Below are 13,868 nucleotides of genomic sequence, written 5' to 3'. Positions count from 1 at the left end.
GGGAATGGGAGCCGGGAACGCGGCGGCTGATGGCCGTTGGGGCAGCCGAGATCCGGAAGGACATGAGCGGCCCCTACCAGAACGCGCTGTACCGGGGGGACGTGGCCGAGAGGGTCCGGATCCTCAAGAGCTGCGGGCAGAGTGAGCATTCCCGAGGGAATTCCGGGGGGAAGGGAGCGTTCCTGAGGGAATTCCGGGGGGAAGGGAGTCACTCCCAGCGGGAATTCTGCCCCAGGAGCTCGGGAAAGGCTCCTGGGGTGGGCAGGGAATTCTGGCGGCTCCTTGGGATGATCCCTGAGGAGCTGAGCGCGAGGTTATTCCGATTATTTCCCGTTATTCCAGTGGTCATTCCCGTTATTCCAACTGTTATTCCCATCGTTCCCGTTATTCCAGCAGTGAATCCCGTTATTCCAATGGCTGTTCCCTAAATCCAGGGGGAGCAGCGTTTCCGTTATCCCAGCGGTTGTCATTCCAATGCTTATCCCATTATTCCAGTGGCTATTCCCAGTATTTCCCATCATTCCCATGGCCGTTCCCATTATTTATCCCCAAACCCAGGGAATTCCCATTATCCCAGTGGTCATTCCCTAAATCCAGGGCATTCCCATCCATTCCCGCTCCATCCCAAGGTGCGATTCCCTTTCCCGTGGGTGCCGGGGAACATTCCCACGTGGATCCCTGGTTGATCCAAGGACTCCAAGGTCGGGATTCCGGGATCCCGGGGGGCTCTTCCCGCCCTGAGGGCCATTCCCGGTGGGAATTGCAGAGTCGCTGGCGTTCCTGACGGCCGCCACGCACGGGCTGGACGAGGAGGCCGAGAGCCTGCGGGAATCCTTCGATCCCGAGAAGGAGACGGTGGGAACGCCGGGAAAACTCCGGGAGAACTGCGGGAAAACTCCGGGAATTCGGGAAGGAGGGCGGGGATGGGGGAAATGCTGGAAAAGTCTGGGAATTTGGGAAAGAGGGTGGGGATGAGGAAATCCTGGAAAACTGGGAATTTGGGAAGGAGGGGATGGCGGGATCTGGGTGGGGATGGGAAATCGTGGAAAACTCTGGGAATTTGGGAAAGAGGGCAGGGATGGGGGAAATCCTGGAAGACTCTGGGAATTTGGGAAGGAGGGTGGGGATGGGGGAAATCCTGGAAAACTCTGGGAATTCGGGAAGGTGGGCATGGGGGAAATCCTGGCAAATTCTGGGAATTTGGGAAAGAGGGTGGGGATGGGGGAAATCCTGGAAAAATCTGGGAATTCAGGAAAGAGGGGATGGTGGGATCTGGGTGGGGATGGGGAAAATCCTGGAAGACTGGGAATTTGGGAAGGAGGGTGGGGATGGGGGAAATCCTGGAAGACTCTGGGAATTTGGGAAGGAGGGTGGGGATGGGGGAAATCCTGGAAAACTCTGGGAATTCGGGAAGGTGGGCATGGGGGAAATCCTGGCAAATTCTGGGCATTTGGGAAAGAGGGCAGGGATGGGGGAAATCCTGGCAAATTCTGGGCATTTGGGAAAGAGGGCAGGGATGGGGGAAATCCTGGCAAATTCTGGGCATTTGGGAAAGAGGGCAGGGATGGGGGAAATCCTGGCAAATTCTGGGCATTTGGGAAAGAGGGCAGGGATGGAGGAAATCCTGGAAAAATCTGGGAATTCGGGAAAGAGGGGATGGTGGGATCTGGGTGGGGATGGGGGAAATCTTGGAAGACTCTGGGAATTTGGGAAGGACGGCAGGGATGGGGAAATCCTGGCAAATTCTGGGAATTTGGGAAAGAGGGCGGGGATGGGGAAATCCTGGAAAACTGGGAATTCGGGAAGGATGGCAGGGATGGGGGAAATCCTGGAAAAATCTGGGAATTCGGGAAGGAGGGTGGGCATGGGGGAAATCCTGGAAAACTCTGGGAATTCAGGAAAGAGGGTGGGGATGGGGGAAATCCTGGCAAACTGGGAATTGGGGAAGGAGGCGACAATGGGCTGACGAGCTGGGAAGCTCCTGTTGGGAAGGAGCAGCGTTCCCACGCTGGGCAGGGCCGGGATCCCAGGGAATTCCCCGCCCGATCCCGTCCTTCCCGGCCCTTCCCAGATCCCGGCCGTGGATCCCGAGGCGCGGCTGCTGCAGCCCCCGGCCCCGGTGCTGCCCCTGGACACCAACTGGCCCCTCCTGACCGTGTCCAAAGGGTTCTTCGAGGGAACCATCGCCGGGAAAGGTCGGGATTTTCTGGGATTTGGCGGGGGTTTCTGGGATTTGGGATCAAGCTCTGGGGTCTGTGGGCGCAGGGAAGTCACGGAATGTTCCGGGAAGGGGGAAATGGGGATGGGGAAGTGGGAAAGGAGCAGCTGGATGTGAGCCCAGAGGGGTTGGAGGCACCAGGGTTGGGGTGGGAATGGGATCAGGACAGGGATTGACCCCAGGGAATGGCCGTGTCCAGGTGTGGGAAATCATGGAATGAGCAGCGGGAGAAGGGCCTGGAAAACCCTGAGGGAGCTGGGGGGGTTCATCCCGGAGAAAAGGGGGATCCAGCGGGAATTTGGGGCTCTTCCAGGGGGGATTTGGGATCTGATCGCAGGGAACGGGGCCAGCACAAGAGGGAACGGCCTCGAGCTGTGCCAGGGTTGGATATTTGGGATAAATTTTCCATGGAAAAAGGGTTGGGAACCGCTGGAAGGGGCTCAGGGAGGGTTGGATCCCCACCCCTGGAGGTGTCCAAGGAATTCCTGGAATTCTGGCTGTCCAGCTGGGCATCAATCCCACAGTCCTGGAGCTCTCTCCCACCCTCCTCAATCCCGGAATTCCTTAAAATTCCAGCCCGGGATGTGACAGCACGATGCGAGGGTGGGGTTTTCCCCTCACGGAATTCTTTCCCGAGGCTCCTTCCCGGTTTTTTTTTTTAGGGAAAGGGGGAGGCCTGGCCGCCGACATCGACATGGACGCCGTGGGCACCGAGGGCTGGGGCGAGGACGCGGAGCTGCAGCTGGAGGAAGGTGGGAAAATCCCGGATTTTTTTCCTTGGAAAACCCCAATTCCCGTTGCTCTGGCAGCTCCCTGACCTCCCCCTCCCCCCTCAGACGGATTCGTGGATGCCGGAGAAGGATTCGGAGAGGAAGGAATGGGAAAAGGGCCGGAGGAAGGAGGAGGATGGGAAGTGGAGGAAGATTTGGATCTTCCCCCTGAGCTGGTAGGAGAATCCTGGGGTATCCCAGCGCTGATTCCTTGGGAATTCGGGAAGCGGGGGATGTGCTGTGGGATCCTCCAGCTGGGATTGCAGCTGGAATTCCGGGGTTTTCCCGCTCTTTTCCCTCAGGATGTCCCCGCCGGCCCCGCGGGAGCAGCTGAGGACGGATTCTTCGTGCCCCCCACCAAGGGCACCAGCCCAGCCCAGGTAAATCCTTGGATTTACCTTGGAAAAACAGGAATTTCCTCCTTTTCCCTTTCTTTTTTTGGGGGGTTTTTTTGTTTCGGTTTTTATTTTGGGGATTTGTGAGCCCGGCTTGGGAATTTCCTTGTGGGAATTGCAGGCTCTGGATTCCAGGCCTGGATTCGCTTCCCTTCCCTCCTTTTCCAGGTGTGGTGCAACAATTCCCAGCTCCCTGTGGATCACATCCTGGCGGGATCCTTCGAGACAGCCATGAGAGTGAGTTCTCCATGGAATTTTTATGGAAAAACGCCGCCTTTCCCCCTTCTTTTCTCTCCTCCCACCCGAAGCTTTGCTTTGTGTCCCTTTGGGAATATTTTATCCCCCTTTTTTTTTATGGATACGACCCAAAGCGAGGCCTCGCCGCTGCCTGATCCAGGTTTTCCCCAGCCAATCCATGATTTTTTGGTTTTCCCATCAGCTGCTCCATGACCAGGTGGGAGTGACCAACTTTGGCCCCTACAAGCAGCTCTTCCTGCAGACCTTTTCCCGAGGCCGGACGACATTCCAGGCCCTTCCCAGCCTCCCCGCCATGTACGGATTCCCACACCGCAACTGGTGAGCACTGGGAAGCGCCTTTCCCATATTCCAGGGATTTCCCAGGCTCCAGGGCAGCTGGGAATGCTCTTCCTGGAGGGAAATCCCGGATTTAGGAGGCTGGGAATGAGGTCAGTGAGTCCGAGCTGCGGCCGATTCCCAGCTGGACGCTCGGAGCGATGTCCAGGAATTCCTTGGATGCCTCCAGGGATGAGGAGGAGCCGGAATTCCCAGTTTGTGGAGAGGGCTGGGAATTGTGGGGGGCAGAGATGAGCTCAGGGCAAAATCCAGGGAATGTCCAGGGCTGGATCCTCATGGAATGAGGGGCTGGGAAGCGGGAAGTGTCCAGGGAACGGGGCTGGAGCAGCAGGAGAAGGGCCTGGAAAACCCTGAGGGAGCTGGGGGGGCTCATCCCAGAGAAAAGGGGGATCCAGGGGGAATTTGGGGCTCTTCCAGGGGGGATTTGGGATCTGATCGCAGGGAACGGGGTGGCGCCAGGACAGGAGGGAACGGCCTCGAGCTGTGCCAGGGGAGGCTCAGGGTGGATATTTGGGGAAATTTTTCCATGGAAAAAGGGTTGGGAACCGCTGGAAGGGGCTCAGGGGAGGGTTGGATCCCCATCCTTGGAGGTGTCCGAGGAATTCCTGAACTGCTCTGGACTCGTGGAATTCCATCCCAACCTCACCGAGCCCACACAATCCCCTCTCCCCGCATCCCTCTGATCCCTAAATCCCGAATTTTGGGATCCCAGGAAAGAGGCCGGGCCCAAGACGGCTCTGCCGGCCGTGGGGCTGAAGCTGAACGACCTCATCCAGCGGCTGCAGCTCTGCTACCAACTGACCACGGCCGGGAAATTCGAGGAAGCCGTGGAGAAATTCCGGCTGATCCTGCTCAGCGTCCCCTTGCTGGTGGTGGACAACAAGCAGGAGATTGCCGAGGTCAGGGATGCATCCCAATCCCGATCCCCATCCCCATCCCGGGGTGTCCCCAGGGAAGGGGTCGATCCCTGGTTTTGTGGCGTTCCCAAAGGCGCAGCAGCTGATCGCGATTTGCCGGGAATACATCGTGGGATTGTCCATGGAGATCGAGAGGAAGAAGCTGCCCAAGGAGACGCTGGAGCAGCAGAAGAGGATCTGTGAGGTGGGAAATGTGGGAATTCCTGAGGGGGGAAATGTGGGAATTTCTGAGGGGGGAAATGTGGAATTTCTGAGGGGGGGAACGTGGAATTCCTGAGGGGGAAAACATGGAATTCCTGATGGGGGAAATGTGGGATTCCTGAGGGGAAAAACATGGGAAATCCTGAGGGGGAAATGTGGGATTCCTGAGGCAGAAATGTGTGGGGAGAAAAACATGGAATCCCGGGTGGGGGAAATGTAGGATTCCTGAGGGGAAAAACATGGGAAATCCTGAGGGGGAAATGTGGGATTCCTGAGGCAGAAATGTGGGAATTCCTGAGGGGGGAAATGTGGAATTCCTGATGGGGGAAATGTAGGATTCCTGAGGGGAAAAACATGGGAAATCCTGAGGGGGAAATGTGGAATTCCTGAGGCAGAAATGTGGGAATTCCTGAGGGGGGAAATGTGGAATTCCTGATGGGGGAAATGTGGAATTCCTGAGGCAGAAATGTGGGAATTCCTGAGGGGGGAAATGTGGAATTCCTGATGGGGGAAATGTGGAATTCCTGAGGCAGAAATGTGGGAATTCCTGAGGGGGGAAATGTGGAATTCCTGATGGGGGAAATGTGGAATTCCTGAGGCAGAAATGTGGGAATTCCTGAGGGGGGAAATGTGGAATTCCTGATGGGGGAAATGTGGAATTCCTGAGGCAGAAATGTGGGAATTCCTGAGGGGGGAAATGTGGAATTCCTGATGGGGGAAATGTGGAATTCCTGAGGCAGAAATGTGGGAATTCCTGAGGGGGGAAATGTGGAATTCCTGATGGGGGAAATGTGGAATTCCTGAGGCAGAAATGTGGGAATTCCTGAGGGGGGAAATGTGGAATTCCTGATGGGGGAAATGTGGAATTCCTGAGGCAGAAATGTGGGAATTCCTGAGGGGGGAAATGTGGAATTCCTGATGGGGGAAATGTGGAATTCCTGAGGCAGAAATGTGGGAATTCCTGAGGGGGGAAATGTGGAATTCCTGATGGGGGAAATGTGGAATTCCTGAGGCAGAAATGTGGGAATTCCTGAGGGGGGAAATGTGGAATTCCTGATGGGGGAAATGTGGAATTCCTGAGGCAGAAATGTGGGAATTCCTGAGGGGGGAAATGTGGAATTCCTGATGGGGGAAATGTGGAATTCCTGAGGCAGAAATGTGGGAATTCCTGAGGGGGGAAATGTGGAATTCCTGATGGGGGAAATGTGGAATTCCTGAGGCAGAAATGTGGGAATTCCTGAGGGGGGAAATGTGGAATTCCTGATGGGGGAAATGTGGAATTCCTGAGGCAGAAATGTGGGAATTCCTGAGGGGGGAAATGTGGAATTCCTGATGGGGGAAATGTGGAATTCCTGAGGCAGAAATGTGGGAATTCCTGAGGGGGGAAATGTGGAATTCCTGATGGGGGAAATGTGGAATTCCTGAGGCAGAAATGTGGGAATTCCTGAGGGGGGAAATGTGGAATTCCTGATGGGGGAAATGTGGAATTCCTGAGGCAGAAATGTGGGAATTCCTGAGGGGGGAAATGTGGAATTCCTGATGGGGGAAATGTGGAATTCCTGAGGCAGAAATGTGGGAATTCCTGAGGGGGGAAATGTGGAATTCCTGATGGGGGAAATGTGGAATTCCTGAGGCAGAAATGTGGGAATTCCTGAGGGGGGAAATGTGGAATTCCTGATGGGGGAAATGTGGAATTCCTGAGGCAGAAATGTGGGAATTCCTGAGGGGGGAAATGTGGAATTCCTGATGGGGGAAATGTGGAATTCCTGAGGCAGAAATGTGGGAATTCCTGAGGGGGGAAATGTGGAATTCCTGATGGGGGAAATGTGGAATTCCTGAGGCAGAAATGTGGGAATTCCTGAGGGGGGAAATGTGGAATTCCTGATGGGGGAAATGTGGAATTCCTGAGGCAGAAATGTGGGAATTCCTGAGGGGGGAAATGTGGAATTCCTGATGGGGGAAATGTGGAATTCCTGAGGCAGAAATGTGGGAATTCCTGAGGGGGGAAATGTGGAATTCCTGATGGGGGAAATGTGGAATTCCTGAGGCAGAAATGTGGGAATTCCTGAGGGGGGAAATGTGGAATTCCTGATGGGGGAAATGTGGAATTCCTGAGGCAGAAATGTGGGAATTCCTGAGGGGGGAAATGTGGAATTCCTGATGGGGGAAATGTGGAATTCCTGAGGCAGAAATGTGGGAATTCCTGAGGGGGGAAATGTGGAATTCCTGATGGGGGAAATGTGGAATTCCTGAGGCAGAAATGTGGGAATTCCTGAGGGGGGAAATGTGGAATTCCTGATGGGGGAAATGTGGAATTCCTGAGGCAGAAATGTGGGAATTCCTGAGGGGGGAAATGTGGAATTCCTGATGGGGGAAATGTGGAATTCCTGAGGCAGAAATGTGGGAATTCCTGAGGGGGGAAATGTGGAATTCCTGATGGGGGAAATGTGGAATTCCTGAGGCAGAAATGTGGGAATTCCTGAGGGGGGAAATGTGGAATTCCTGATGGGGGAAATGTGGAATTCCTGAGGCAGAAATGTGGGAATTCCTGAGGGGGGAAATGTGGAATTCCTGATGGGGGAAATGTGGAATTCCTGAGGCAGAAATGTGGGAATTCCTGAGGGGGGAAATGTGGAATTCCTGATGGGGGAAATGTGGAATTCCTGAGGCAGAAATGTGGGAATTCCTGAGGGGGGAAATGTGGAATTCCTGATGGGGGAAATGTGGAATTCCTGAGGCAGAAATGTGGGAATTCCTGAGGGGGGAAATGTGGAATTCCTGATGGGGGAAATGTGGAATTCCTGAGGCAGAAATGTGGGAATTCCTGAGGGGGGAAATGTGGAATTCCTGATGGGGGAAATGTGGAATTCCTGAGGCAGAAATGTGGGAATTCCTGAGGGGGGAAATGTGGAATTCCTGATGGGGGAAATGTGGAATTCCTGAGGCAGAAATGTGGGAATTCCTGAGGGGGGAAATGTGGAATTCCTGATGGGGGAAATGTGGAATTCCTGAGGCAGAAATGTGGGAATTCCTGAGGGGGGAAATGTGGAATTCCTGATGGGGGAAATGTGGAATTCCTGAGGCAGAAATGTGGGAATTCCTGAGGGGGGAAATGTGGAATTCCTGATGGGGGAAATGTGGAATTCCTGAGGCAGAAATGTGGGAATTCCTGAGGGGGGAAATGTGGAATTCCTGATGGGGGAAATGTGGAATTCCTGAGGCAGAAATGTGGGAATTCCTGAGGGGGGAAATGTGGAATTCCTGATGGGGGAAATGTGGAATTCCTGAGGCAGAAATGTGGGAATTCCTGAGGGGGGAAATGTGGAATTCCTGATGGGGGAAATGTGGAATTCCTGAGGCAGAAATGTGGGAATTCCTGAGGGGGGAAATGTGGAATTCCTGATGGGGGAAATGTGGAATTCCTGAGGCAGAAATGTGGGAATTCCTGAGGGGGGAAATGTGGAATTCCTGATGGGGGAAATGTGGAATTCCTGAGGCAGAAATGTGGGAATTCCTGAGGGGGGAAATGTGGAATTCCTGATGGGGGAAATGTAGGATTCCTGAGGGGAAAAACATGGGAAATCCTGAGGGGGAAATGTGGGATTCCTGAGGGGGAAATGTAGGATTCCTGAGGGGAAAAACATGGGAAATCCTGAGGGGGAAATGTGGGATTCCTGAGGCAGAAATGTGGGAATTCCTGAGGGGGGAAATGTGGAATTCCTGAGGGGGAAATGTAGGATTCCTGAGGGGAAAAACATGGGAAATCCTGAGGGGGAAATGTGGGATTCCTGAGGCAGAAATGTGGGAATTCCTGAGGGGGGAAATGTGGAATTCCTGATGGGGGAAATGTAGGATTCCTGAGGGGAAAAACATGGGAAATCCTGAGGGGGAAATGTGGGATTCCTGAGGCAGAAATGTGGGAATTCCTGAGGGGGGAAATGTGGAATTCCTGAGGGGGAAATGTGGGAATTTCTGAGGGGGGAAATGTGGGAATTTCTGAGGGGGAAACATGGAATTCCTGAGGGGGAAAATGTGGGATTCCTGATGGGGGAAAAATTCCTGATGGGTAAATGTGGGATTCCTGAGGGGGAAATGTGGGATTCCTGAGGCGGAAAACATGGAATTCCCGATGGAGGAAAAATTCCTGATGGGGTAAATGTGGGATTCCTGAGGGGGGAAACATGGAATTCCAGAGGGGGAAATACGGGATTTCTGAGGGGGAAACGTGGAATTCCTGATGGGGGAAATGTAGGATTCCTGAGGGGAAAAAAGTGGGATTTTACCTTTAAAGGTGATACAAACGGGGACTACCTGTGAGGGACGGTTCCGAGCCATAATTCCCGTTATTCCCGAGGGTTTGATCCCGATTTTCCGTGTTTTCCCTGGCAGATGGCCGCCTACTTCACGCACTCCAACCTGCAGCCCGTGCACATGATCCTGGTGCTCCGCACCGCCCTCAACCTCTTCTTCAAACTCAAGAACTTCAAGAGCGCCGCCACCTTCGCCCGGCGCCTGCTCGAGCTCGGCCCCAAGCCCGAGGTGGCCCAGCAGGTGAGGCCCCAAATGGCCCCAAATGGCCCCGTCCCCAAACCCAGCAGGTCAGACCCCAAATGGCCCCGTCCCCAAACCCAGCAGGTGAGGGCCCCAATGTCCCTGTCCCCAACCCCAAGGTGGCCCAGCAGCTGAGGCCCTCAGGTGTGGAACCCCTGCTGTGACCCCTTTTTTTGGGGTGTTCCTGTCCCCAAACCCAAGCTAAAGCCCTCAGGTGTGGAACCCCTGCTGTGACACCATTTTTGGGGTGTTCCTGTCCCCAGACCCAGCAGGTGAGACCCAAATGGCCCCGTCCCCAAACCCAGCAGGTGAGGGCCCCAATGTCCCTGTCCCCAACCCCAAGGTGGCCCAGCAGCTGAGGCCCTCAGGTGTGGAACCTCTACTGTGACCCCTTTTTTTGGGGTGTCCCTTGTCCCCAAACCCAAGCTAAAGCCCTCAGGTGTGGAACACCTGCTGTGACACCGTTTTTGGGGTGTTCCTGTCCCCAAACCCAAGCTAAATCCCTTAAGTGTGGAACCCCTGCTGTGACACCATTTTTGGGGTGTTCCTGTCCCCAGACCCAGCAGGTGAGAGCCCCAATGTCCCTGTCCCCAGCCCCAAGGTGGCCCAGCAGCTGAGGCCCTCAGGTGTGGAACCCCTGCTGTGACACCATTTTTGGGGTGTTCCTGTCCCCAGACCCAGCAGGTGAGACCCAAATGGCCCCGTCCCCAAACCCAGCAGGTGAGGGCCCCAATGTCCCTGTCCCCAACCCCAAGGTGGCCCCCAAACCCAAGCTAAAGCCCTCAGGTGTGGAACCCCTGCTGTGACCCCTTTTTTTGGGGTGTTCCTGTCCCCAAACCCAAGCTAAATCCCTTAAGTGTGGAACCCCTGCTGTGACACCGTTTTTGGGCTGTCCCATGTTCCCAAACCCAAGCTAAAGCCCTCAGGTATGGAACACCCCCTGTGACCCCTTTTTGGGGTGTCCTTGTCCCCAAACCTGAGGTGGCCCAGCAGCTGAGGCCCTTAGGTGTGGAACCCCTGCTGTGACCCCTTTTTGGGGTGTCCCTTGTCCCCAAACCCAAGCTAAAGCCCTCAGGTGTGGAACCTCTGCTGTGACCCCTTTTTGGGGTGTCCCTTGTCCCCAAACCCCAGCTAAAGCCCTCAGGTGTGACACCCCTGCTGTGACCCCATTTTTGGGGTGTCCCCATCCCCCGTGCTCACGGTGGTGATGTTTTCCAGACACGGAAGATCCTGTCAGCCTGCGAGAAGAACCCCAGCGACAGCCACCAGCTCAACTATGACCAGCACAACCCCTTCGACATCTGCGCCGCCTCCTACCGCCCCATTTACCGCGGGAAACCCCTGGAAAAGTGTCCCCTCAGCGGGGCCTGCTACAGCCCCGAGTTCCGCGGGCAGATCTGCCGCGTCACCACGGTGAGGGGGACACGGATCCCGTGGGGTTGCCCTCGGGATTTCCACTGGGAATCACATCCCGCTGATTTGTGTGGGGTTGGAGGGTTTATAGGGTGGGAAAATCTGGGCTTTGGAGGGGCCAGTGTTGGATTCCAGAGGGGGTTTAGGGCCTTTCCCACAAGGAGGGGCTGTGGGAGTTCAGACTGCTTGGTGTGGAGAATCTGAGGGGGAAACTCGTCCATCCATGGAAATATCTCCAATATCCGTACAAATCTCTCAACTATCCATGGAAATAGCTCCAATATCGCCACGAATCTCTCCTCTGAAGGGGGATGGAAAAGTGTCCCCTCAGCGGGGCCTGGCTACAGCCCCGAGTTCCGCGGGCAGACTGCCGCGTCACCACGGTGAGGGGGACACGGATCCCGTGGGGTTGCCCTCGGGATTTCCACTGGGAATCACATTCCGCTGATTTGTGTGGGGTTGGAGGGTTTATAGGGTGGGAAAATCTGGGGTTTGGAGGGGCCAGTGTTGGATTCCAGAGGGGGTTTAGGGCCTTTCCCACAAGGAGGGGCTGTGGGAGTTCAGACTGCTTGGTGTGGAGAATCTGAGGGGGAAACTCGTCCATCCATGGAAATATCTCCAATATCCGTACAAATCTCTCAAATATCTGTAAAAAAATCTCAAATATCCATGGAAATAGCTCCAATATCGCCACGAATCTCTCCTCTGAAGGGGGATGGAAAAGTGTCCCCTCAGCGGGGCCTGGCTACAGCCCCGAGTTCCGCGGGCAGAGCTGCCACGTCCCCACGGTGAGGGGGACATGGATCCCGTGGGGTTGCCCTCGGGATTTCTACTGGGAATCACATCCCGCTGATTTGTGTGGGGTTGGAGGGTTTATAGGGTGGGAAAATCTGGGGTTTGGAGGGGCCAGTGTTGGATTCCAGAGAGGATTTGGGGTCTTTCCCATGAGGAGGGACCGTCGGAGTTCAGACTGCTTGCTCTGGAGAATCTGAGGGAGGATCTCGTCCATCCATGGAAATATCTCCAATATCCATGGAAATATCAGAGATCTGTAGAACTATCTTCAATGTCTATGAAAATTTCTCAAAGATCTATAGAAATATCCTCAATATCCCCACAAATTTCTCCTCTGAGGGGGGATCTCATCCATCCATGGAAATATCTCGAATAGCACCACAAACCTCTCCAACATCCCCACAAATCCCTCAGATTTCCACCCAAATCCCTCAAATTCCCACCCAAATCTCCCCAGGGGATCTCAGGATGGTCCCAGCCCCTTCCCAGTGCTCCCAGCACAGGCCCAGGAGCGACGGCCCCAAACCCAACCCCTAAATCCCGAATTTTCCCGCCTAAATCCCGAATTTTCCCCCCTAAATCCCAAATTTTCCCCCCTAAATCCCAAGTTTTCCCCCCTAAATCCTCTCCTTGTCCCCGCAGGTGACGGAGATCGGGAAGGACGTCCTGGGGCTGCGCATCAGCCCCCTCCAGTTCCGCTAGGAATTCTCCTGGAGAAGGAAATTCCCGCTCCCCCATCCCAGCTTTCACCCCAATCCCTCCCCATGACCATTCCCGTGCTCCCTTCCTGGTTTTTCCCCACCCTGGAATTCCGGATTGAGGGGGTTTTTTTCCTCGTTTAGCAGGAATTTCTCCCGTGTTCCCAGACCGGTTTTCCCGCTCCTTTATCCCAGATCTTTTCCAGAGGGGGAAAGGGCTGCTCTTCCCAAATCCTTGGAAGCTCCTCCAGAGGCTGCAGCTGCCTCTGCCCCCCTTTCAATCCCGAATAATTGCTTGGAAAACCCAGGATTGGCTCTGCCAGTCCCAAATCCGAGGAAATCCCGCTCCCTCTGGAAGTAGCTCCGTGTTTGTTGACTCCTTGTTTTGTCGTCCTGGCAACTTAATGAGCTCCCCTCGTTAATAAAGTTCGTTAATCACCTGGAATTTCCTGGTTGGGAGCTCAGGACACCCACAAAAAAAAAAAAGTGGGATTTAATCCCTTTTTCCACCTCTGCTTGGAGAGCTGGGAATTTTCCCGGAGCTGGGATGGGCACTCCTGGAATGATTTGGAGCTGGAAGTGTTAATTAGCGGGGTGTAATTAGTGCCTCAATTAACCCTGAGGGCTTGTCCAGAACTCCCTGCTGGAGTTTTGTCCTTTGGAGTCTCCAGGGCACGGAAAAGGCTCCGGGATTCCCAAATTTGGGTGGATTCTGATCCCTGCGGGGGGACAGGGATGGGAACAAAAACGGGACAGGCAAAGGGGGAGGATCCAGGGATGCAATTCCAGGGATTGTCCTGCTGGGAATGGCCAGGGCTGTGTCAGGTGTGGGATTCTCATGGAATGAGGGGCTGGAGCAGCGGGAAAAGGGCCTGGAATAAACCCTGAGGGAGCTGGGGGGGCTCATCCCAGAGAAAAGGGGGATCCAGGGGGAATTTGGGGCTCTTCCAGGGGGGATTTGGGATCTGATCGCAGGGAACGGGGCCAGCACAAGAGGGAACGGCCTCGAGCTGTGCCAGGGGAGGCTCCGAGGAATTCCTGGAATTCGGGGGGACCACGTGGGGATCGCCTTGGAATTCTTTCCCACCCGCCCCCCCCCCTTGCTGATCCCGGAATCCCTCGGGATCGGCGCTGTTTTCCCACCAAACCTCGCGGCTTTAAACCTTTTATTTATCCATAAAAACGGGGGGGGGGAAAAAAGGGAATGTGACCATTCCAAGGCTTCCAGTGTTCCCTGGGATCTTCCCTGGGGCTGCGGGATGCTTCCAGCGCCTCTGGATTCATGGATTGGGGGATTTCAGGAGCAGGGAGTTGTG

General features: G+C 54.9%; 2 protein-coding genes across 2 annotated transcripts in view; one reads left to right on the top strand and one right to left on the bottom strand.

The window, feature by feature from the left end:
* The window catches only part of COPA (coatomer protein complex subunit alpha), a 31,253-nt gene extending 18,256 nt beyond the window's left edge, over positions 1-12,997 (top strand). Inside the window, 13 exon segments of the mRNA XM_017727599.1 lie at positions 46-141; positions 767-855; positions 2,072-2,195; positions 2,881-2,970; positions 3,055-3,164; positions 3,291-3,368; positions 3,552-3,620; positions 3,823-3,959; positions 4,690-4,876; positions 4,968-5,078; positions 9,485-9,646; positions 10,865-11,059; positions 12,497-12,997. Coding sequence (XP_017583088.1) covers positions 46-141; positions 767-855; positions 2,072-2,195; positions 2,881-2,970; positions 3,055-3,164; positions 3,291-3,368; positions 3,552-3,620; positions 3,823-3,959; positions 4,690-4,876; positions 4,968-5,078; positions 9,485-9,646; positions 10,865-11,059; positions 12,497-12,556 — 1,508 coding nt within the window. The 3' untranslated portion in view covers positions 12,557-12,997.
* A 735-nt stretch (positions 12,998-13,732) lies between these two features.
* LOC103624814 (protein S100-A11) overlaps positions 13,733-13,868 on the bottom strand; it is a 3,102-nt gene continuing 2,966 nt past the window's right edge. The window contains 1 exon segment of the mRNA XM_017727217.1: positions 13,733-13,868. This exon segment is cut by the window's right edge and continues 16 nt beyond it. Coding sequence (XP_017582706.1) covers positions 13,833-13,868 — 36 coding nt within the window. The 3' untranslated portion in view covers positions 13,733-13,832.

This window comes from Corvus brachyrhynchos, unplaced genomic scaffold, assembly GCF_000691975.1.
Source record: "Corvus brachyrhynchos isolate BGI_N302 unplaced genomic scaffold, ASM69197v1 scaffold350, whole genome shotgun sequence".
Taxonomy (NCBI): Eukaryota; Metazoa; Chordata; class Aves; order Passeriformes; family Corvidae; genus Corvus; species Corvus brachyrhynchos.
The sequence above is the reverse complement of the archived record's forward strand: the minus strand, read 5'-3'. Positions and strand labels throughout refer to the sequence as shown.